Source organism: Pelophylax lessonae, assembly GCF_965119305.1.
Source record: "Pelophylax lessonae genome assembly, chromosome: 11".
NCBI classification, from domain to species: Eukaryota; Metazoa; Chordata; class Amphibia; order Anura; family Ranidae; genus Pelophylax; species Pelophylax lessonae.
The window spans coordinates 182,368,620-182,391,634 of record NC_138778.1 but is presented as its reverse complement, the minus strand read 5'-3'; the positions used below and the strand labels follow the sequence as shown (position 1 = coordinate 182,391,634).

Below are 23,015 nucleotides of genomic sequence, written 5' to 3'. Positions count from 1 at the left end.
GAGCGTGATCCCCTCCCTTCAGAGACTGGGCCGCAGGGCCGTATTCCAAGATAAGGACCCCAAACACACCTCCAAGATGACCACTGCCTTGCTAAAGAAGCTGAGGGTAAAGGTGATGGACTGGCCAAGCATGTCTCCAGACCTAAACCCTAACGGGCATCTGTGGGGCATCCTCAAATGGAAGCTGTAATAGTGCAAGGTCTCTAACATCCCCCAGCTCCGTGATGTCGTCATGGAGGGGTGGAAGAGGACTTCAGAGGCAACCTGTGAAGCTCTGGTGAACTCCATGCCCAAGAGGGTTAAGGCAGTGCTGGAAAATAATGGTGGCCACACAAAATATTGACACTTTGGGCCCAATTTGAACATTTCCACTTAGGGATGTATTCACTTTTGTGAGATACTGTACCTATAAAGATAACATTTGAGTCTGAGTCTTTCATTGGCTGGGAAGCCAGATACCTTTGATACGCTAGCGGTTGTTTGTCCTCGGCCTCCAGGAGCAGGACAGAATTTCTTGTTAATAGGAAAAAACACTGACCTAGTGCGAAGGCTACTCATCCCGCTGGGCACAAAGGGCTCGGTTGCAGAGAAGATACACCCTTAGCTGAGACAAGCCTTTTAGCGTGTGGTCCAAGTACAAAGGGCAGCGGCTGAAGGAGTGGGAAGACTTTAGTCATTGGATACTCGAGAGAAAGTTTTGCAGCCTGGAGAGAGAGTATGTATGAAAGCCACTGTCAAATTGTCTTGGACCAGCCAGAACCATTCGTGGTGCTGGAAGCTGACCCATTGGGAGAAGAGACAGGGATAGAATTGGTCCCAGAACTTGTGCCCACGAAGATGTTTTCAAGAACTGGGGGGAGAGTCCTGGCCAGTGTCCAAACTGTTACAGGTCAACCTGTCAGCCTAAAGCCTTGTATGGTGCTAGGACAGGTGAGTGCAGCCACTCCTGCGATGTTGGATAATATGGTTCAGAAGACCATTCAAGGAAGCTGCATTATGGGGAATTCACTGGAACGATAAAGCAGCCTGAGGTGAGAGGAGAGAGAGGGCGAGCCCGCCGTCCTATCTACCCAAAACAAGCCACGAGGAGATCCTTATCATAGCCTGGAAGGCTATCTAAGCCTGGTTGGTCTTGATGCCATAAGGCATACATGACCCACACCTTTTGGTAAGTGACCCACTCTTACCATTTATCACAGTGGAAATAGAAACTGCACCGATAATCACAGAGCGAACTGAGAAATCACCACGCTGAGCACTTGCACCTACTGTTTGTGAATAAGCATTGTTTGCACAAGAGACTCACCATTTACTTTGGATTTTAAAATTTTGGGAACCTTATTGAACTTTCTTATGATATTTCACTACAGTCACCTTTAATGGACTTTTATATATGAATTATTTTGTGTATATCACTATATGATATTTTCACTGCAGTCACCTTTAATGAATTTTTATGTATGAATTATTTTTGTGTATATCACCATATATAACTAGAGGATTATTTATTTTATCTATTTTTTATCTACATTTACTGAACACCTTTATTTAAATCAATTTTAGCAAGCGCTATAGGTAGTCTACCATAGACTATTTTCCTACATCCCGTTCACATTATCTCTATAGCAGCTGCTGCAAACGCACATCTTTGTACTTATTTATTCAATTTATTTACCTACACTATTTATATACTCACATATTTATCTTAAAACACCAGGCGCGGGGCATATACCCTAGTATATTCCTTACACAAGTGGAATTTCCTGTTATGCCTCTCAACTGGAAAGAGAGGTTCAAAGCCCAGTTAGCAAGATGGGAAGAGATGTTTTCTATTAATTAATTTGATGTGGATTGTGCCAAGAGGGCCCAACACTGAATTTGGCTGAGTGAAGACAAACTTTTCTGGGGGAGAGCTCGGTGGATCCCTTTTAGTGACATTTAAGACCTTCGGGAGCAATTAGCTGTGTTGAAGAGGTCAGGGATCATTAACCTCACTGGCGGTATTCCAGAGTGTGGCTCGGGGATAATTTACAGTGCCAAAAGTGGTAACTGCGAACCACACTCGAGATTACCCCACAATCACACTTACCTTCCGCTACGATCTTCAGTCATCCTCCCGCTGTGTTCTCCGGCTGATGCTGGCACGTCTTCCGGTTCCTTTCCCTGTGAGCGCCGGGACACAGGGGGTGGAACCGGCGGGAATTTAAAAAAAGTAAATAAAACAAATTTCATGATACAGTGTAATCTGTTAGGATTACAACTTTGTATTAAGCCATTTCACCACAGTTTTTCACCTAGTGGCTTTTTCAGTGCTCTGCCTGTACTTTTGCGGTTCTTTGTGCCTGGAAAATTGGGAACGTCCATAGCATCCAAAAAGCGTTCTTTTAGTTCAAAAGTGCTTTTAGACTAACTGGAAAAAAGCGACAGTGAATCGTAATTATTTGAAGAACTGAGCGATAGTGATTTGTGGAAAAATTCGTCATCAGGTACTGAAAGTGAGGACAGCGACGATTCTGCGACTGAGCTCAGCGATGTGAGAACTTGGTGGTCTATTGACTGCGGTATGACTGCGGTATGGATCAGGCAGCACCCCCAAGATTCCCATTTACTGGAGTACCTAGTATGAAAGTTGATGTTGACCATGACAATCCCTTGACATATCTACAAATATTTCCGATGAGGTTATTGAAAAAATAGTTACCAAGACAAACCGGTACAAAGAGCAACAATTGGCTAAGTTTGCAAGATGCAGAAAGTGGGAACCAGTGACCAAAGATAACATTTGGAAATTTCTGGGCCTAATAATTCTTCAGGGAGTGGTGGGGAAATCCCTGCAGCAGTGGTATTGGACAACCAATACATTACTTGCCACTCCATTCTTTGGCATGGTCATGTCAGAGTATAGATTTTCCCTCATAATGAAATATCGCCACTTCGAAAACCATAAAGAATTTGATGAAACTACTCATCCTGCAAAAAAAGTAAAGGACCATTGGAGAAGTATATCAAATGATTCTACAGAATTTCCAACGGAGCTATGTGCCAGAAAGAGACATCAGCATAGATGCAAGTCTAATGGCTTACAAGGGAAGGCTCAGCTGGGTGCAATACATTGCTTTAAAGAGGGCACCATTTGGCGTAAAATCCTACATGCTATGCGAATTGTCAACTGGCTACATTGGAATTCAGTGATATACACTGGAAAAGGAACAAAATGTGATCCAAAATACAGCAATTATGGAATAGCAACATCTTCTGTTCTTTCACTAAAAAATATAAAACAACAGATTTCCATGCAAAACAATGTACCGCTTTGAGATCAAAAATTCTGACATAATCAGACCGCCAGGGAGGTTAAGGAATCCAGAAGCCCTTACGCATCCACCATTGTGGTGGTGCGCAAGAAGAATGGAACCATTCTAATGTGTACTGATTATAGAATGCTAAACCGAAGAACCATACCTGATCAGTACACTATCTCTTGGATAGAAGATGCTTTGCGGTGTCTGTCTGGAGCAAAGTGGTTCAGTGTGTTAAATCTGAAGAGCGGATATTACCAGATACCAATGCACCCTGATGACGAGAAAAGACGACCTTCATTGGGATTCTTCAAGTTTGATCACATGCCACAGGGATTGGCAGGAGCCCAGCCAACTTTCAGAGGTTGATGGAGAACACAGATGGAGATGCTTGTGTACCTGGATGATATCATCGTGTTTGGCAAGACCCTAGAGAAACACAAGGCACGACTAGAAAAGGTTTTTCAGAGGCTTCATGCAGAGGACCTGAAATTGTCATTGGAGAAGTGCCAATTTTACCAAACGTCAGTAACTTTTTTGAGGCATGTGGTCTCGGCTAATGGAGTAGCCACTGACCCATGAAAACTTGAAGCTGTCACCACTTGGCCTCGACCAAGGACAGTTCCAGAGCTGAGGTCCTTTCTAGGATTTTGCTCTTATTATAGAAGGTTTGTAAAGAACATTTTGCGCAAATTGCAAAACCTCTAAAAGAGTTGTTGCAGAGGGAAGGGAATGAAGACTCGCACAAGTTGTGTCCAGGTGAACAACGCCTAGAAGACTAAGTGAGTCTGTTCAGGTTTAATGGATGCCAAAGTGTGAAAAGGCTTTTAGGCGCCTGAAGGAGAGCCTTAGGGAAGCCCCAGTTCTTGCCTACTCTGACCCTTCTAAGCCTTACGAGTTACATGTGGACGCTAGCCGAGATGGGCTCGGTGGAGTTCTGTATCAAGAGAAGGCAGGGAAGCTTTGTCCAATAGCTTATGTGAGTGAAAGTCTTACTCCCTCTGAGAAAAACCACCCTGTGCACAAGTTAGAGTTTCTGGCCCTCAGTTGGGCAGTAGTAGACAAGCTGCAAGATTACTTGGTCCTAGAACTAGGACCAGAACTTGTGCCCACGAAGATGTTGTCGAGAACCAGGGGGAGAGTCCCGGTCAGTGTCTTAAACGTTACAGGTCAACCTGTCACCCTGAATCCTTAGTGGAGCTTTGTTTGTGGTTAAAACAGACAACTATCCCTTGACCTATCTTTTGTCTACTGCTAAGTTGGATGCCACTGGACATCGGTGGTTGGCTGCACTGTCCAAATTTCAATTCAGCCTGAAGTATCAGCCAGGGAAAGGAAACCGGGATGCAGATGCTTTATCTCGAAGACCGGATGGATGATGGTGCTAGGAATTGGATACATTTTACCCCCAAAGGAGTTCATGCAGTATGTCAGGGGGTAGAGCATCATCTAAAGGGAGCCATGGGACCTGAAGCTGTGGGAGGTACCTCTGCTGGAGTACTTTGGTACTGCCGTGACCTGACTCAAGTTTGCAGTTAAGAAATGCCTCACCTGACAAAGGCTGATCTAAGAAGGGATCAGCAGGAAGATCCACTATGTGACCTTGTCAAGAAGGCATTGGTAGCTCGAGACTCCCAGATGCTGTTGAAAAGTTTGGTCGATGGTGCTAACGTAGTTTACAAAGAATTGGAATGAATTCAGTTGGAAGATGGTATTGTATATCAGAAGTGCCCATCTATAAAACCAGAAGGTGTTCGACAATTGTTTCTTCCTGAAAAGCACAGGTTGATAGTGTTGATGGCTCTTCATGATGATCATGGACACCTGGGACCGGATAGAACCCTTAAGCTAGTTAGGGATCATTTCTATTGGCCATTCATGAGGACTGAAGTTGAAAGTTACTGCCGCTCTTGCATTCGGTGCATCCAAAGGAAGACTCTGCCCAGCAGGGCTGCCCCAGCGGGGCATCTACGAAGTCAAGGGACAATGGAATTGGTGTGCATTTATTTCTTGTGTCTAGAAAGTGATCTGGGTAGGCGCAGTAATGTCCTTGTTGTGACAGATCATTTTACCCGTTATGCTCAAGCTTTCGCGACCAAGGATCAAAAAGCCAGTACAGTTGCCAAGACTCTGGTGGAGAAGTTCTTCATTAATTACGGCCTGCCCCAGCGTCTCCATTCGGATCAAGGTCAGGACTTTGAAAGTAAATTAGTAAAACAACTGTGTGAACTGCTAATCATTCAAAAGTCCAGGACCACCCCTTATCATCCTCAAGGGGATACGCAACCAAAACGTTTCAATCGCACTTTGTTGAACATGTTGGGAACTTTACTGTTAGAGAAGAAATAGCACTGGTGTGACTACATTGCCGCTGTAATTCACGTTTACAATAGCACGGTTAACGACTCCACTGGGTACTCTCCCTACCGACTCATGTTCGGGAGGGAGGCCCGTCTGCCTGTGGACCTAGCCTTCGGGACGTCACCAGATCACACCTCTCAGGCCTCTTATCAACGGTATGTTCATAGACTTTCAAAAGAGTTTGAAGACTGCTTATGAGAAAGCTCAGGAGGCACCCACTGCAAGGGAACAAAGAAACAAACAACATTTTGATCTTAAAGTGAGAGTTCAGGACTTGCAACCAGGCGATCGAGTGTTATTACGCAATCTGGGAGTGCCAGGTAAACACAAACTAGCTGATCAATGGCGTTCCCAACCTTACATTGTCTGCAGATGGCTACCTGAGCTTCCTGTGTATCAAATCCACTCAGAGGGAAAGACTGGTCCCCTTAAAACCTGGCATCAAAACCGCCTTCTGCCCATATGTGAGGCTATTCTGGTGTCTTCACCCCTTGTTCCGATATACCCTGCTCTCCTGTTTTAAGGCCTAGAACCTCTCAAACACCCAAACCAGCATTCTGAGAGGATGACAAAGAGGAGAGTGACTAAAAAGAACTGACTCTTGACTGGTTGTGGGTTCCCCCACTTGAGGACACCTCCAGAGTTTCTCGGCCTTCAATGGAAGATGTAGGAGCAGTGTCTCCATCTGAAAGGGTAGAACATCAGCCTGTTGAGATAGAGAGACCTGTACCATCCCCTGAAAAAAAGACTGGAGGAATTAAGCTAGAACCAGCTGACAATCCTGAAGTACAAAATATTGGAGAAGACCCAATCCCTTCCATCCAAGGTGAAGGAGAAGGAACTGCTCCCAATAGTTCAGAAGAACCAGAGCCTGGTTGTAGTTTTTGTGGCCTGGGGCGTGAGCCTGAACCCATAGAAAACATGTATTCCAGGCTTAGGCAGGAAATCCACCCACCCAAGAGACTAAGATACGACACTCTTGGAGAAAGTTCAGATTAACATATTTCTACAGCTCAACATTCTAGTCAAGTGCCAGCCTCCTCTACCGAACCTTTGGTGGAGGATGACCTTGTTCCACCCCTTGACACTTCTGGGTGGACCACTAATTTATTATTGGCCTGTTATCAAAATGATTAAACTTTGTCTGATGACTTATATCATTTACTGTTGGAAAATCCCTCTATTAGCTATTTGCTACTGTAGGTTCGGGTTAGCAGAATAATTATTTGCAATTCTTTTTGAGATAATTCTTAATAACTACTTTAACCACTTGCCGACCGCCGCACGACTATCTACGTCGGCGGTCAGCCCCTCACAGGCAAACTAACGTAGGGCTACGTTGCTTGCTTGTGAGGGTCTAGGGAGCGAGCGCGCGCCCCCGGAGGCGCGCTCCCGCGTGGTCACGGACCCCCCCGCGCGTGTGACCAGCGGACCCGATGTCCGCCGGTCACTCGGCGATCGGCGGGGGAGAGGGAGAATGTCAGGCAGCTTGTGTAAACAAGCTGCCTGTCATTCTCCTCGCTGCAAAGACACTGATCACATGGATCTACTATGTAGATCCGTTGATCAGTGTCCTTACAGCTGAAGCCACAGCCAATCACAGTAGAAAGCACACCCCTAGGGACACACACAGCCCCTCCCTCCCAAATAAAGTTAACCCCTTCACTACCAGTGTATTTTTACAGTAACAGTGCATATATATAGCACTGATTACTGTAGAAATGTCACTGGTAACCCCAAAAGTGTCAAAAATGTCAGTCAAGGGTCCGATCTGTCCGCCGCAATGTCGCAGTACCGCAAAAAAATCGCAGATCGCCGCCATTACGCGTTAAAAAAAAAAACAACAAAAATGACAAAAATCTTTCCCTTTGTTAGTAAACGCGATAACTTTTGCGCAAACCAATCAAAATACGCTTTTTGCGATTTTTTTTTACCAAACATAGGTAGCATAAAACAAATTGGCCGAAAATGTTAAAAAATTTTGATTTTTACATTTTTTTGGGGGGGAATTTCATATAAAAAAATTTGAAAAATATTGTTATTTTTGCAAAATTGACGCTCTTTTTTTGTTTATAGCGCGTGATCAAAAAATCGCACAGGTGATCAAATACCACCAAAAGAAAGCTCTGTTTGTGGGAAAAAAAGGACGCCAAATTCGTTTAGGTACAGCGTCGCACGACCGCGCAATGGTCCGTTAAAGTCACGCAGTGCCTAATCGCAAAATACCCCCTGGTCGGAATGGGGGTAAAATCTTCCGGGGCTTAAGTGGTTAAAGAAGTTATATTTGACTTCGGGGACCAAAGACTTTCAATTGGAGGGAGGATGTATCAGGGAGCAGACTACAGTTATCTGACACTGCAGACTTATTCTTTGCTCTCTCAGACTGTGCTCTCCTAGTGTTGGTCTCAGATCTTCATCCATCATACTCCTGAGACTGGAAGAGAGCATTGTGGGAACTTTAATCTCCTGAAAGGTATTACTGCACTGCTGAACTGTTTGTGGACTACACCTCCCAGCAGACCATTCGCTCCAGGAGAGATGTTAGGGTGCTGGTGGTAACCTGGCGACAGAGATAGACCCCGATGTCCGCTAGAGGGCAGAGCTTGGACGGAACCCCCAAGGTAAGTGACACAGGCTAGCCTGAGGTGCGGAGTCTAAGTATCCACCGGTTTTCGCCAGAGCCTCTAGTGGTGAGGATGGAGTTCGCTGCATGTGGATACCAGGTCGCGGTCCTCAGGGTCGCCCCACCACGGGTGAACCGATCAAGGTCCGAAGGCGGGTAAACAGGCAAGGGAGATCCGAGAGAATGGTCAAACAAGCCGGGGTCAGGACGGGCAGCAGACGAGCGGAGTCAGGAACAAGCCAAAAGGTCAACGGGAAATCAGCAGCAAACAGGTCACAGGTTCAGGAACAACGGCAGGAGCTGAAGACAAGACAGCACTGAACCTGTGTGCTGATCCAGCTTAAATAGAGCTCTTTCTAGATGAGAGGGGTGGAGCCGGAATAGCCTGTGAGTCTTAACTCATCCACTGCCAGAGCCTTCCTGACAGGTTCCTAACAAGAGAATTCTGGGAGAGACTATAAACAGATCAGCTGATCAGGCCCACGTTCTCTTGCTTCCTAGGATCCATCGTGTGTGCATCGGTCTGCCGCAGAGAGATAGAGAACTATGGCCTACTGCACGCCACCCAGCCTTCAGCAGACTCAGGCCGGATGGATGACACACGCCAAATCACGGACATCCCTGCAGCATCTCTGATCGTGCCGTAGTCGCTGGGACTTACTGAATCAGCAGAGCACGGCTATCTCAGAGTCTCACAGCGTGGGGAGTTGACTTTGCTTGTCTGTCCAGGAGTTATAAGAGGGTCTTCAGGATTGGTGAGAGAGCACCTGCTCAAAGTCAAGTTATCAATTGTTACAGCATCTCTTGAACACTGTATACAGTCACTTTGCATTTTGGATCAGTTAGGGGAACTAGCGTTGCCTGTCTCACACTGTGCTACACTCTGGAATCATTTGTTCTTTGAGCTGCAACTACTGGTGAAGATAATTGCAAGGCCTTGCATTTTGAACATTCCTATCTTATTGCTTTTAAAGGGGACATGCTACTGGTATCTAGATGACCTCATCTCTCATTAGGATAAAGGTGCTGTAGGCCGGCCTGGGGTTCCCCTTTAGTAGGAATAGATCATATAGCAATACATAGCTTTCTGAGAGATTCATTCACTTACTGTCTGATACTGTGTGTAGTGGTGTTATTTGCTTGTTACTATAACTGGTTATTTAACTTTTCTTTTAGTATTATTTCAACTAAGTCCTGGGAGTTTACGTAGGGCCTAGTTGATTTATACCTTCTTTAAGCCTTTTCTTTTGAGTAAAGTATAGTTTAGAGGATAAACAGATTTGCTTTGTGTCCATGAATCACAACACGTCTGAACTTAGAGTGTCAGGTGGGCTAGACAGTTCACAGGGTCAAAGCAACACAGAAGAACATGCAAATACCAGAAACCCCCAAGGGAGTAGTGCTACATAACTAAAAAAAAAGGAGACTTTAGTATCACTTTAATATTCTGTCCTCACCTGATTTAATTTTACTGAGCAGCCATTTCTTCATGCATTCTTTGTGTACATACTTCAAGCTCCCTTTACATCTGCAAGGTGCTAAAAGTTGGTTTTCTGAGGTTTTGTCTCCTGTAAGACAGATCCTGCACAGATCCCCTTCATCTTCTGAGTCCTCTTCTAGTAAACTGGACACGTGGATAGAAATAAAAATTAACTCTGAAGACTTATCTGCATAAATAAAGTAAACTTTCAACACTTTGAAATGAACAAGAAACAACCAAACCCGGTCATGTCTTTTACATTATTTTTTTTGTAGTTTGAAACTATTCATATTTGCTGCAATATATTCATATTTGTTCAGTATGAGTCCCACAAATCACTAGATTCCAGCTTTAGGACTAAGGCTCGGTTTCCACTAGTGCGACTTGCGGTGCGACTTGACACATGTCAAGTCGCACAGCAAGTCAAAACCCATTGTTTTCAATGGGGCCCGTTTCCACTGCCGCGGCTTCAGTTGCCGCGACCTCAAAAGTAAATCGTGTACTACTTTTGAGCGCGACTTCCCTCTATATATGAGGGACAAGTCTAACTGAAGCCGCGGTTTACTTTTGCTACGAAGTCGTGCTAGAAGTAGCACGACTTCGTAGCCGCACTAGTGGAAACCTAGCCTTAAAGTGGTTGTAAACCCTTACAGCATGAGGGTAGAGAGTACAGTTACAATATAATTCAATACAGGAGAAATCAGAGAGCCCTGCTTGTTAGAGCTTACAGGGAGGGTCAAGTGATACAAAAGGTAGTAACTGTGGGAGATGATCTTATGGAGAAAATAAAAGTACAGTTGTTAGGTAGGGGCAGAATAGGCTTCTCTGAATAGAAGGGTTTTCATGGATCGTCTAAAATCAAACAGAGTAGAAGATAGTTGGACAGATTGGGGTAGGGAATTCCATAGGATAAGAGAGTCTTGAGAAAAGTCCTGGATGCAAGCATCGGAGGAAGTGACAAAGGAACTAGAGAGCAGGAGGTCTTGGGAGGAATGAAGGGAAAGAGTAGGTTGGTATTTTGAGACTAGGTTAGTGATGTAGCTGGAACTGAGTTGTGGATGGCTTTGTAAATTGTTGTTACTATTTTGAATTTAATTTGTTGGGTGAGTGGAAGCTAGTGTAGGAATTGACAGAGAGGGGAAGCAGAGACTGAATGGTTGGTAAGGTGGATGAGTTTGGCAGCAGCATTGATGATGAACTGGATATGGGATAACCTATGTAAAGGTAATCCCATGAGGAGGAAGTTGCAGGAGTCGAGGTGGAAGTGAACTAGGAGCTTTCTGGTGTCATTGGTTAGGGAGGAGCGTATTTCGGAGATGTTGCGGAGGTTGAGGCAGCAAGATTTGGACAGTGATTGGGCGTGGGGCTGAAAGTATAGGTCAGAGTCCATGGTTACACCTAGAACCGTGTCATGTGCGGACGAGATGATAGCCATGCTATCGATCTTGACAGAGAAGTCAGGGGAAAAGGCACGTGGAGGAGGAAAAATCATGAGCTCAGTTTTGGATTGACTGAGTTTGAGGAAATGGTGTGACATCCAGGCTGATATGTCTGTTAGTAAATTAGTAATACGTGAGGAGACTGAAGGAGTGAGCTGAGGGGTAGAGAGAGTGGGTGTCATCAGCATAGAAATGGTATTGGAAGCCATGGGAGGCTATTACCTGAGACAGGGAGGAGGTGTAGATGGAGAATAAGAGAGGTCCAAGAAAAGAACCTTGGGGGACCCCCGACAGAGAAAGGGAGAGGAGGAAGTAGAATTGTAAGTAATGCTAAAGGTGCGGTTGGATAAATAGAATGAGAACTAGCGAAGAGTACGGTCATGAAGACCAAAGGCGTGGAGTTTTTTGAGGAGGAGGGGGTGATCCTCTGTGTGAAAGGCAGCAGAGAGGTCCAGAAGTAGGAGTACAGAATAGTGTCCATTGGATTTAGCTGTTAGCAGATCGTTTGTGAGTTTTAGGAAAACAGTTTCCGTGGAGTGTTGAGGGCGGAATCCAGACTGAAGGGAATCAAGAAGATTATTCTCGGCGAGGTGGTCGTTCAGTCGGTTGTAGACTAGATGTTCAAGGAGTTTGAAAAGAAATGGGAGCAAGGAGATGGGGCATAGGTTGTTAAGTTTGGTGGGGTCTAGTGATGGCTTTTTAAGTATGGGGGTGACTAGTGCATGTTTTAAAAAGTTGAGGAAGATGCCTGAACAGAGGGAGAGATTGAAGATGTGAGTTAGAGAGTGTAGGATAGAGCCAGAGGGTGACTGTAGCATTTGTGTGGGTACAGGGTAGAGGGGGAGGCGGTAAGGTGGACGTTAGAGAAAAGTTTAGCAACCTTGTTTAAAGTGGTGGAGTTGAATGAAGGAACTAATGATTGCACCTCAAACCAAAAGGGGTTCCCCTTGGGTGGGATTTTAAAGGCACCAAAACATATGACAAAAAAGATATATAAAAAGAGAAAATTTTATTCAATAATACAGAAATGTAAAAACAGTAGGCAAGCTATAAATTACTCCACATAGAACAGTGAAACTTAGACCACTTGACCCCCGGGTTTGACCCGACGCGTTTCGGAGTGTAAACTGGACTCCTTCCTCAGGGGTGCCCTTGGAGGGTGGTCTGTAGGTAGTTAATATATAACATTTTTGTGCATAATGATTGCACCTATGCACATGGGGCGTTAGGTGGAGAAGGTATTTGTGCAGTGGAGATCTCCTCATGAGTTGTATCAATCTTATGTTTGAAGTGATTGGTGATCTCCTGGGCAGTGAGTGAGTTAGTGGGTGGAAGCAGTGGAGGATGAAGTAGAGCTTTAAAGGTAGAGAAGAGTTTATGGGGACGGGATGTTAAGTTATTAATGAAAGTGATAAAATAGGTCTGCTTGGCAGTGAGGAGGCAGGAATTGTATTTTTTACATGTAGTAAATGCGTTCACACAGCACACAGGAACAGAGCTGAGGCTGTCAATCAGCTGGAGGTCCCCTCTTCTACTACCATTTTTCTCTTGGTGTCAGGAAAACTTGTCAGTGATTATTGCTGATAGCAGAGGAACAAATCAGCAGACAGAAATGACACTTAGGCTGGCCATACACTATACAATTTAACCTATTCAATTTCCTTTAGATTTACCTTCAACTATGTAGTGCAAGGGCCTGCCTGATTGCATACAAATTGAAAGTGTTTAGGTTTGACCTTATATTATATGGTTTTGGTAAATCTAAAGGAAAGTTGAACAAGAAAATTGTATAGTGTATGGCCAGCCTTAGTGCTTTTAAATGAGACAAGTACACACTATAGAAGGATATGCTTTGTTCATACAGTGCATCCAGAAAGTATTTACAGTGCTTCAATTTTTCCACATTTTGTTATGTTACAGCCTTATTCCAAAATTGACTCAATTCATTATTTTCCTTAAAATTCTGCAAACAATACCCCATAATGACAACGTGAAAGAAGTTTTTTTCAAAATCTTTGTAAATGTATTCAAAATAAAAAACAGAAAAAATCCCATGTACATAAGTATTCACAGCCTTTGCCATGACACTTAAAATTGAGCTCAGGTGCATACTGTTTACACTGAAAATCCTTGAGATGTTTCTACAACTTGATTGGAGTCCACCTGTGGTAAATTCAGTAGATTGGACAGGATTTGGAAAGGCACCCACCTGTCTATATAAGGCCCCACAGTTAACAGTGCATTTCAGAGCACAAACCAAGCCATGATGTCCAAGGAATTGTCTGTAGACCTCCGAGACAGGATTTATCGAGGCACAGATCTGGGGAAGGGTACAGAAAAATTTCTACAGCATTGAAGGTCCCAATGAGTAGAGTGGCCTCCATCATCTATAAATGGCAGAAGTTTGGAACCACCAGGACTCTTCCTACAGCGGGCCCCCTGGCCCAACTGAGCGATCGGGGGAGAAGGGCCTTAGTCAGGGAGGTGTCTAAGAACCCGAAGGTCACTCTGACAGAGCTCAAGTGTTTTTCTGTGGAGAGAGAAGAACCTTCCAGAAGAACAACCATCTTTGCAGCACTCCACCCCCCAGACCTGTATGGTAGAGTGGCCAGGCGGAAGCCAATCCTCATTAAAAGACACATGACAGCCCACCTGGAGTTTGCCAAAAGGCAACTGAATGACTCTCAGACCATAAGAAACAAAATTCGCTGGTCTGATGAAACAAAGATTGAACTCTTTGGCCTGAATGGCAAGTGTCATGTCTGGAGGAAACCAGGCACCCCTCATCACCTGGTCAATACCATCCCTACAGTAAGGCATGGTGGTGGTAGCATCATGCTGTAGGGATGTTTTTCAGGGGCAGGAACTGGAAGACAAGTCAGGATCAAGGGAAAGATGAATGCAGCAATGTACAGAGACATCCTTGATGAAAACCTGCTCCAGTGCAGCCTGGACTTCAGACTGGGGCGAAGATCCATCATCCAACAGGACAACGACCCTAAGCACACAGCCAAGATAACAAAGGAGTGGCTACAGGACAACTCTGTGAACGTCATTAAGTGGCCCCGCCTTAAACCCAATTGAACATCTCAGGAGAGATCTGAAAATGGCTGTGCACCGACACTCCCCACCCAACCTGGTGGAGCTTGAGAGGTCCTGCAAAGAAGAATGGGAGAAACTGCCCAAAAATAGGTTTGCCAAGCTTGTAGCATCATACTGAAAAAAGACTTGAGGCTGTAATTGGTGCCAAAGGTGCTTTTTTTTTTTTTTTGCTTTTGAGCAAAGGCTGTGAATACTTATAAACATTTGTTTTGTTTTTTTGTTTTTTTAATAAATTTGCAAAGATTTCTAACTAACTTCTTTCATGTTGTCATTATGAGATATTATTTGTAGAATTATGAGGAAAAAAAAATAATTTAATCCATTTTAGAATAAGGCTATAACATAACAAAATGTGAAAAAAGTGAAGCACTGTGAATATTTTTCGGATGCACTGTATTTCAAGGTCTGAGGTTCACAACCAATTTAACCACTTCTAGACTGGAAGATATCCCCCCTAAAGCGGTTGTATCCTCACTGAAAAAAAAAACCAAAAAACCCTGCAGGACAAAGGCATAATGAGCTAGTATGCATCGCTGTCATGTTCCCTCAGCGTCTCTTCCGGGTTCGGCGTCTCCGGCGCTTTGAGTGGCCGGAGCCGCGATGACGCTTGCGCGCGGGAGTCACTATCTGGCAAGGAGATGGCAAAGAGCTCTGAAGGTCCGCCGGACCTTCAGAGCGCATGCGCCGCTGGTTTCAGCGGCTGCATGCAGGCGAATATCTCCTAAAAAATGCAAGACCAGGTTGATGGCGCTGCCAGTATATACCTGCTAATCCGTTTGCTTTCTGATGATGCTAAAATAAATGTTAAAATGTAAAATTGATAAAGTGTGTTGTGCTTCAAAAATAAATATTGAATATGAAATAAAGTGTCGGGTGCTAAAAAAATTGGGGTTAAGTGCAAGGAATGGGTGATCCAATTCTGTGAAAAATGTACAATTTTACTGGTGCAAGCTCCAAATATAAATAAATGAATTAGTTCCTAGGTGAGTGAACCTTAAAATAAGTAAGCCAACCCGGGAAGGATTGGTAAAAATATTGAATCAACCTAAAATCATATATTATAACATACGTGAACTGTGAGATCTTTAAAAAGTGAAAATCATTAAAAAGTGCAAGTTTTGCAATAGGAAGCATCAAATGTTAAAACGCAGGTATACAAATAAAACGCTAAAGATGTAACATCAGAACAACAGGTACTGGTAAGTCCGTAATGGCTAAAAGTCTCCTGAAGACGTCAATCGACGAAACGTACGTAGAGCGTCATCACGCCACATCCGCCCAAGTGGAACGCACATCCGGACCGTGGCTCGCACGGCGTCCCGGAAGTCCGCGGCGATTGTTGTTTTCACCTGCCTATTCACTTGTCACGTTTGTAAGTACCCATTTTTTGTTTAAATAAAGCCTGTTTACACAAACGGTACTACTCTATGTGAAGCCTTCTTCCCCCATATATATACCCGTGGATCCTAACTGCGAGGACCCCGATCCGGAGGACTCGGGCAGGACATTGGACCATATTAGCGATACAGTATTAGGGGACCCCCAGGATTATTGATCCAAGGCCTGATACCCCTGCAGGGGTGATCAAATCTGGTGAGTGCGGTCCAAGGGGTGCGGGGAGCACTGAATGGTCACCGGCACTCGAGTATCACCATAACTTCTGCCAGAGCACCTGCACCAGTCACTTTTTTGCACCCCTAATCTAGGGAGTGTTTCACCATAGTGGGACTCACCTTTCCTCTAGGACTTTTAGCCATTACGGACTTACCAGTACCTGTTGTTCTGATGTTACATCTTTAGCGTTTTATTTGTATACCTGCGTTTTAACATTTGATGCTTCCTATTGCAAAACTTGCACTTTTTAATGATTTTCACTTTTTAAAGATCTCACAGTTCACGTATGTTATAATATATGATTTTAGGTTGATTCAATATTTTTACCAATCCTTCCCGGGTTGGCTTACTTATTTTAAGGTTCACTCACCTAGGAACTAATTCATTTATTTATATTTGGAGCTTGCACCAGTAAAATTGTACATTTTTCACAGAATTGGATCACCCATTCCTTGCACTTAACCCCAATTTTTTTAGCACCCGACACTTTATTTCATATTCAATATTTATTTTTGAAGCACAACACACTTTATCAATTTTACATTTTAACATTTATTTTAGCATCATCAGAAAGCAAACGGATTAGCAGGTATATACTGGCAGCGCCATCAACCTGGTCTTGCATTTTTTATCTTACTATACTCTTAGGAATATAGTGTACAGGTGGGCTGCAGCCAGCATCAACTGTAATTATCCTAAGCGCGGATTTTTTTCTTTTTAGAATATCTCCTAAACCTTGCAGGTTTAGGAGATATTAATTTTACCTACAGGTAAACCTTATTATATAAAAGGTAAAAAAGCGACGATACTTCCACTTTAATGACCAGGCCATTTTTCGGCACTGCGTTATTTTAACGGACAGTTGCGTGGTCGTGTGACGCTGTACCCAAATAAAATTGATGTCCTTTTTTCCCAGAAATAGAGCTATCCTTTGGTGGTATTTGATCACCTGTGCAATTATTTTTTTTTGCGCTATAAACAAAAAAAGAGCAACAATTCTGAAAAAAAAAAAAAAACAATCATTTTCACTTTCTGCTATATAACATAAAAATAAAAATTTAAAAATCAAAATTTTTTAACATTTTAAGCCAATTTGTTTTCTGCTACATATTTTTGGTAAAAAAAAAATATACACACTACATAGAAGGATCACAGGCACTCTGTGATCATTTCAGAGAGAAGAACAGTCAGCTGTGTTTACAACACAGGGAGCGATCATGGGTGGCAGGTGGCAATCAGAGCTGACTTCCCCGTGCATCGGAGTCCCTGCTGACAAGTGGAGGTGGGAGCGCAGCGTGCGCTCGCCCCCTAGCTGCAGGCGCGCGACCAAAGTGCGACCGGCGGGCGGTTCGGAAGTGGTTAAAGTATAACTAAAATGAAAACTTTTTGTTTTGTTTTGGATGGAGTGAAGAGGGATTAGAATATTTGTCAGGTGTTTATTATTTCAAAAGACTCTTAGACGTACATCTCAAGGATCAGAACATTCAGGGGTATGTGAGATGATTACGGTCACACACACCTACACAGGTTGAACTGGATGGACTATTGTCTTTATTCAACCTCACCTACTATGTAACTATGTAACTATGTAAAGAAAGAGACATTTAAAATTGTAGCTGCAGTTTGTAGTGCAATGCAAGACAGGAGACACCTTTGTGTTTACCTGGGGGACTTTCGGTCCAGTTTTATTTTTCCTGAAAAAACATCTCTAACTTCTAAGTATGTTCAGTTTAACAGCTGATTGTTAGAAAATGACACTATGTCAAACCTGCTTACCTTTCCTGAATTTTTTTAAGCTTCTCAGGGTCTGGTTTGGGCTTCACGTTCTCTTTTTCTGGTGTCATGTTGATATTTCGTTCAGTCTGTCTCTGCATGGAGATTGTATGGACAATCAAATCAAGGTTCTCATGCAGAAGTGTAATAGAGGGTGCTGTAGAAGGCAGGCTGGGTCTTAGAGTAGCATCATGTGAGCTGGAAGAGGCTTCACTGGTAGGATTAGTCCTGTTTCTGCTCTCTTCTGTTCTAAAAGTTGTTTGGGGATTAGAATGATACTCGTGGTTCTGCACATTGCTGGTATTTGAGTTAATATGCAGCTGGGGTAGTGCGGTCTCTGCTACAAGAGATTGCCTGTTATGCTCTTGAGTTTGGGGTGCTATTGCAACACCGATCCTTCGAAGCTCAATCATATCCCTCAAGTTAAAAAAAGAAACTTGAGTATTATTTTGGGAACTGTCAGCAACTTGTTGAAGTGTCGTCCTTAATCCCAAACTTCTAGGTGATGATAAGGGTGGAAGATTATTGGAATTTCTCACAGAACTTGTTGTAATATTCAACCTGTTTCTGGTAGTCTCTGCATTGAAGTCATGGTTTAATCTGTGTATGACTTGAAAATCCTCAGTTTCACTGTCACTGCTGGCTTCCTCATCCAACTCTAAAAAGCTGTTTCTCCAAATATTGTGATCAATGAGTGGTGTACCATAAGACTGTGGTCCCAGAGGCAAAGGCACACTATCAGAAAGAGATACGTTATCATTATGTTCATCATTATTACTTGACTCTCCATTTTCTATATCATCTTCAGTGCTTATTTCTAGAATTCTATTAAAACTTTCATCACTTGTGTAGATTGGAGACTGCCTGAAATTAATTGGTTCTGAAATGGTTTGAAGATCATCAAGTAATGGTGCAGAGGAAGTAGCCAAGACCCGATCATGATGGTTGTTGTGACTTTTCATGTTCTGCTCCAAACAAGGCGGTTGGTTTTCAGTTGCACTTTCTTTCTCTTGTTCTGTAAATCTGTGTTTTTTAATCTCTGCTGGACAGAAAATAAATAGTTGTTGGAAAAAGATAGAAGGTGTTTTTTTGACACAACAATTTTCAGTCAATTTCAAAAGAAACTGTTGGTGGTAGGTTGCCTTGATCCTTTGTTTTCTCATTTGGAAAGGGTGGGACAGAATAAAAGTTTGTTGTAAGTGGTTAAAGGTGGACTAAAATGACATTAAATATGCTTCTATGTATTTATAAATCCCCAACAGAGCTTGTATGAGTGATTGTTATATTCATTTATATATATTAAAGCGAAGTTCCACCCAAAAGTGGAACTTCCGTTTTAGGTAGGAATAACCCCCTGACATGCCACATTTGGCATGTCATTTTTTTTTGGGGGGGGAGCGGGTACCTAGTTTTGACATGTACCCGCTCCCACTTCCGCTCGGAGCGCCGCAGGGCCCTGAGCGGAAGTTCTCCTCTCCCCCTCCCTCCCTCCCTGCAATCTTCTGGGACATGTCAGAGGTCCTGGAAGATTGCCGGCCAATTACGACGCATAGCGCAACTCGCGCATGCGCAGTGCGTACCCGGCTGTGACAGTTTGTGGATTCACAGCCGGGTGCCCACACCAGTGATGCCGGCGCCGCAGAGCAGAGAGGGAGAAGAGCGAAGGGAAGGGAGGGAATCATGCTCTGCTTCAGTATGTCACAGTACATATTGGCATTCATGGTTCTCTCAATGAATTGTAGCTCCCCAGTGCAGGCAGCCCCAGACCATGACACTTCTACCACCATGCTTGACTGTAGGCAAGACACACTTGTCTTTGTACGCATCACCTGGTTGCCGCTACACACACTTGACACCATCTAACCAAATAAGTTTATCTTGGTCTCATCAGACCACAGGACATGGTTCCAGTAATCCATGTCCTTAGTCTGCTTGTCTTCAGAAAACGGTTTGTGGGCTTACTTGTGCATCATCTTTAGATTAGGCTTCCTTTAGGGAGGACAGCCATGCAGACCAATTTGATGCAGTGTGCAGCATATGGTCTGAGCACTGACAAGCTGACCCCCAACCCCCTCAACCTCTGCAGCAAGTGCATGTCTATTTCCCAAAGACAACCTTTGGATATGATGCTGAGCACGTGCATCACTCAATTTCTTTGGTCGACCACTGCGAGGCCTGTTCTGAGTGGAACCTGTCCTGTTAAACCGCTGTATGGTTTTGGCCACCGTGCTGCATCTCAGTTTAAGGGTCTTGGCAATCTTCTTATAGCCTAGGCCATCTTTATGTAGAGCATCAATTCTTTTTTTCAGATCCTCAGAGAGTTCTTTGCCATGAGGTGCCATGTTGAACTTCTAGTGAAAATGGCTAATTGGGCCCAATTTGGTCATTTCCACTTAGGGGTGTACTCACTTTTGTTGCCAGTGGTTTAGAAATTAATGGCTGTGTGTTGAGTTATTTTGAGGGGACAGCAAATTTACACTGTTACAGTATAAATGAATCACTTCACATAGAGCAGGGTTCTTGGAGGGTGGGATATGAGGGGTGGGACTCTCCCTCACTGGTCGGAATATTTAACTGGGCAGGAATTCTAATTGTGATCTATTCAATCCTGCACAGCAGCAGCACAGCTAGCTTCTTGAATTATGTTGTGATCTGGCAGGACATGGGAAGTTTGGATTCCTCCTGTAGGTGTGACCTGGTAGGATTGATTGCTTATCAGGATGTATTCAATCCCTGCCATCATCAGAGCTGTGAAGGAAATTACATAATTTGCAGAGTCTGAAAGACTACAAAGGGGAGTGTTATAGATTCTAGCAGCTGAAGGAAGTGGCTGTGGAAGGGACAGAGTCTGTCAGCAAGATATACAGAGCGTCACATGATACAAAGCCACAACTAAACTCAGAATATTAGGGGATCTACAGACAACAGAGCAACATCTGAAATGTGAAGAAATTGTTAATCTGATGAAAAAATGGGGGATGTTTTAATTATACAGATTTATTTTTCTGATGGTGCTCATATACCAAAGAAGTTTTGAGCCAATTATATTTTTTAGGTTAACATCCACCTCAAGTATCGTTGTCCCACTGTCTTAGAATAAAATTGATTCTTCTGTCTCGGAGATATGTTGGAGATGCTTGCAGGCTCCTGCCACTATGACCCATATCTGGGGTATCTGCCCTAATATCTCCCTATTCTGGGAGAAGATACTCCAATTGTATGACAGACTAGTGGGAGACGAAATCCCTAATTAACCCCACATTACTCTGTTATCTATGGTGCCAGGCTCCTATAAACGAATCAAAGTCTAATTAGACATTTCCTCACATCAGCTCGCTCTGTTATTAGCAGACATTGGCGTTGATCAGATACCACGATAACTGACTGGCCTTGTGAACTAGATAGGGTTGAACATTTAGAAAAAAATAATTCTATTCTCTCATGTGGACTGTTTGGTCACATTTTCGATATTCTTCTGGTTTTGAGCCATTCATAGCTAATTTGGTTTACCACAATGTTGTTCCCAGGACCTCTCGTGAATAGATGGCACTCGGTTCTCCCATCAGTGCTGTATTTTGGCCTAGGCCAACAAGGCCCAGGCCTAGGGCGGCACTTTGCAGGGGGGCAGCAAAATAGCAGCTTCCACCTCCATCTGAGACTCTATTGGCCACTGGTTGCTAGAGCTGCCTGGCGTCTAGCAACCAGTGGCGTCACGGCCGTGACTCCCTGGCCCTGCCCATAATTCAAAGTGGAGGAGGATTTAACTTCCTCCTCCTCGGCGCCCAGAGCTCCCCCCACCCCCTCTCCCTCTCTTTCCCACTCCCTTCTTTCTCTCTCTCCCACTCACTTCTTCCTCTCTCTCCCACCCCCCTTCTCTCTCCCCCACCCCCCTCTCTCTCCCCCACCCCCCCTCTCTCTCTTCCATCCACACCCTCTCTCGCGCTCTCTCCTACCCCCCCTCTCTCTCTCCATTCCCCCTCTCTCTCACTCCCCTCTGTCTCTCTCTCATCCCCCCTCTCTCTCTCCCACCATGATCTCTCCCTCTCTCGCTCTTTCTCCCACCCTCTTTCTCTCTCATCTCCCACTCACCCTCCCTTACCATTCCCCTCTCTCTCTCCCATCCCCTATAACCCCCATCCCCCCTCGTGAGATCTCAGGGGTCCTTGCTGGGACTTGGAGTCCTTTAATTTTGGAGGGAGTCACATCCGTTAAACAGGAAGGGGTGGGACAAATTTACATAGGAGGAGGGGGGGCGCCCAATTTTAGTCTTGCCTAGGGCAGCACAAAATCAAAATACACCACTGTCTCCCATCACGCCTTATCTTGTTCTCCCCCTCCCCTTTTTCTCCCTCTCTTTTCCCCTTTCACTTATTTCTACCATTCTCATCTTTTCTGCCTTTTTTCTTCTGGATGATGGAATAATACATGTTCACTCTGGATGTTCCTTTTATCTATAGTTTTAGTTGGGTGGGAATGTTAGCAAAGTACTGGATATGTATGGTCGTATTTTTCTGTCTTGCTCTGTTTACTATTAATTGGTCATAGTTATTGCCATATTAACATGTTTACAAAAAATATACATGCTGTATATAAGAACCTTTTACATGTTTAAACTGTACTTTGGATTTTTGCTAATTTGAGATATCATACCTGCTTTTTTTTATAACTTTGCCTACTGGTTAAATCTCAATGTATACTTTTTTACTTCTATGCTGTTTCATTTGAAAATGAATAAAAAATAGATTCAACATAACAAAAACAAAAAACAAAAAAAACAAAAAAAAAACATTTACCTCAAGATTGTATGTTTCTTGTAAATGTTATATTATATCAAAGGGAATCCTAACATCCAGTTAGTTAAACAAGGTAATGGGCAGTAAACAACACTTAGAAACAGAGATATACTGAGTACTGTGCGATAATAGGAGCAGGACAGTAACATGAGATGGCAAAACTGAGACTCATCCTGTTTCCTTGGTTCCCTGGATTTTTTTTGCCACTTTAACCCTTTGTTTTCCTTCTTGTGGCATCTCCATAAAATGTGACACTGTGCCTTAAAGGTGTAACAGCTGAAGGAGGTGTAACAATAGAAGCAACACATAAACATGATATGGAAAACCTGGCTGGCACAAGTCAAGCTGAGACTCACCCTGCTTCCTTGGTTCCCTAGGTTTTTTCTGCCACTCTCTCCTGCCTGTGGCATTATTAAAATGTGTGACATTGGACTTCGAGGAAGGCTGTCGTACATGTACTCTTTTCTTTTCCACTGTAATAGGTGGTTGAGAAACTAGCAGCATGAAGGAAATAAAACAGAAATTAATTGA

General features: G+C 43.7%; 1 protein-coding gene across 4 annotated transcripts in view; it reads right to left on the bottom strand.

The window, feature by feature from the left end:
• Positions 1 to 23,015, bottom strand: part of MARCHF10 (membrane associated ring-CH-type finger 10) — a 137,082-nt gene that overhangs the window by 72,051 nt on the left and 42,016 nt on the right. For 3 of the 4 annotated variants that reach the window (XM_082271269.1, XM_082271271.1, XM_082271272.1), the window contains exons 5-7: positions 22,841 to 22,978; positions 17,695 to 18,733; positions 9,741 to 9,907 (exon numbers count right to left, since the gene is read on the bottom strand). In XM_082271269.1, the coding sequence (XP_082127395.1) occupies positions 9,741 to 9,907; positions 17,695 to 18,733; positions 22,841 to 22,978 (1,344 nt within the window). The remainder of the gene's footprint in view (positions 1 to 9,740; positions 9,908 to 17,694; positions 18,734 to 22,840; positions 22,979 to 23,015) is intronic. The other variant, XM_082271270.1, reaches the window with a different exon arrangement.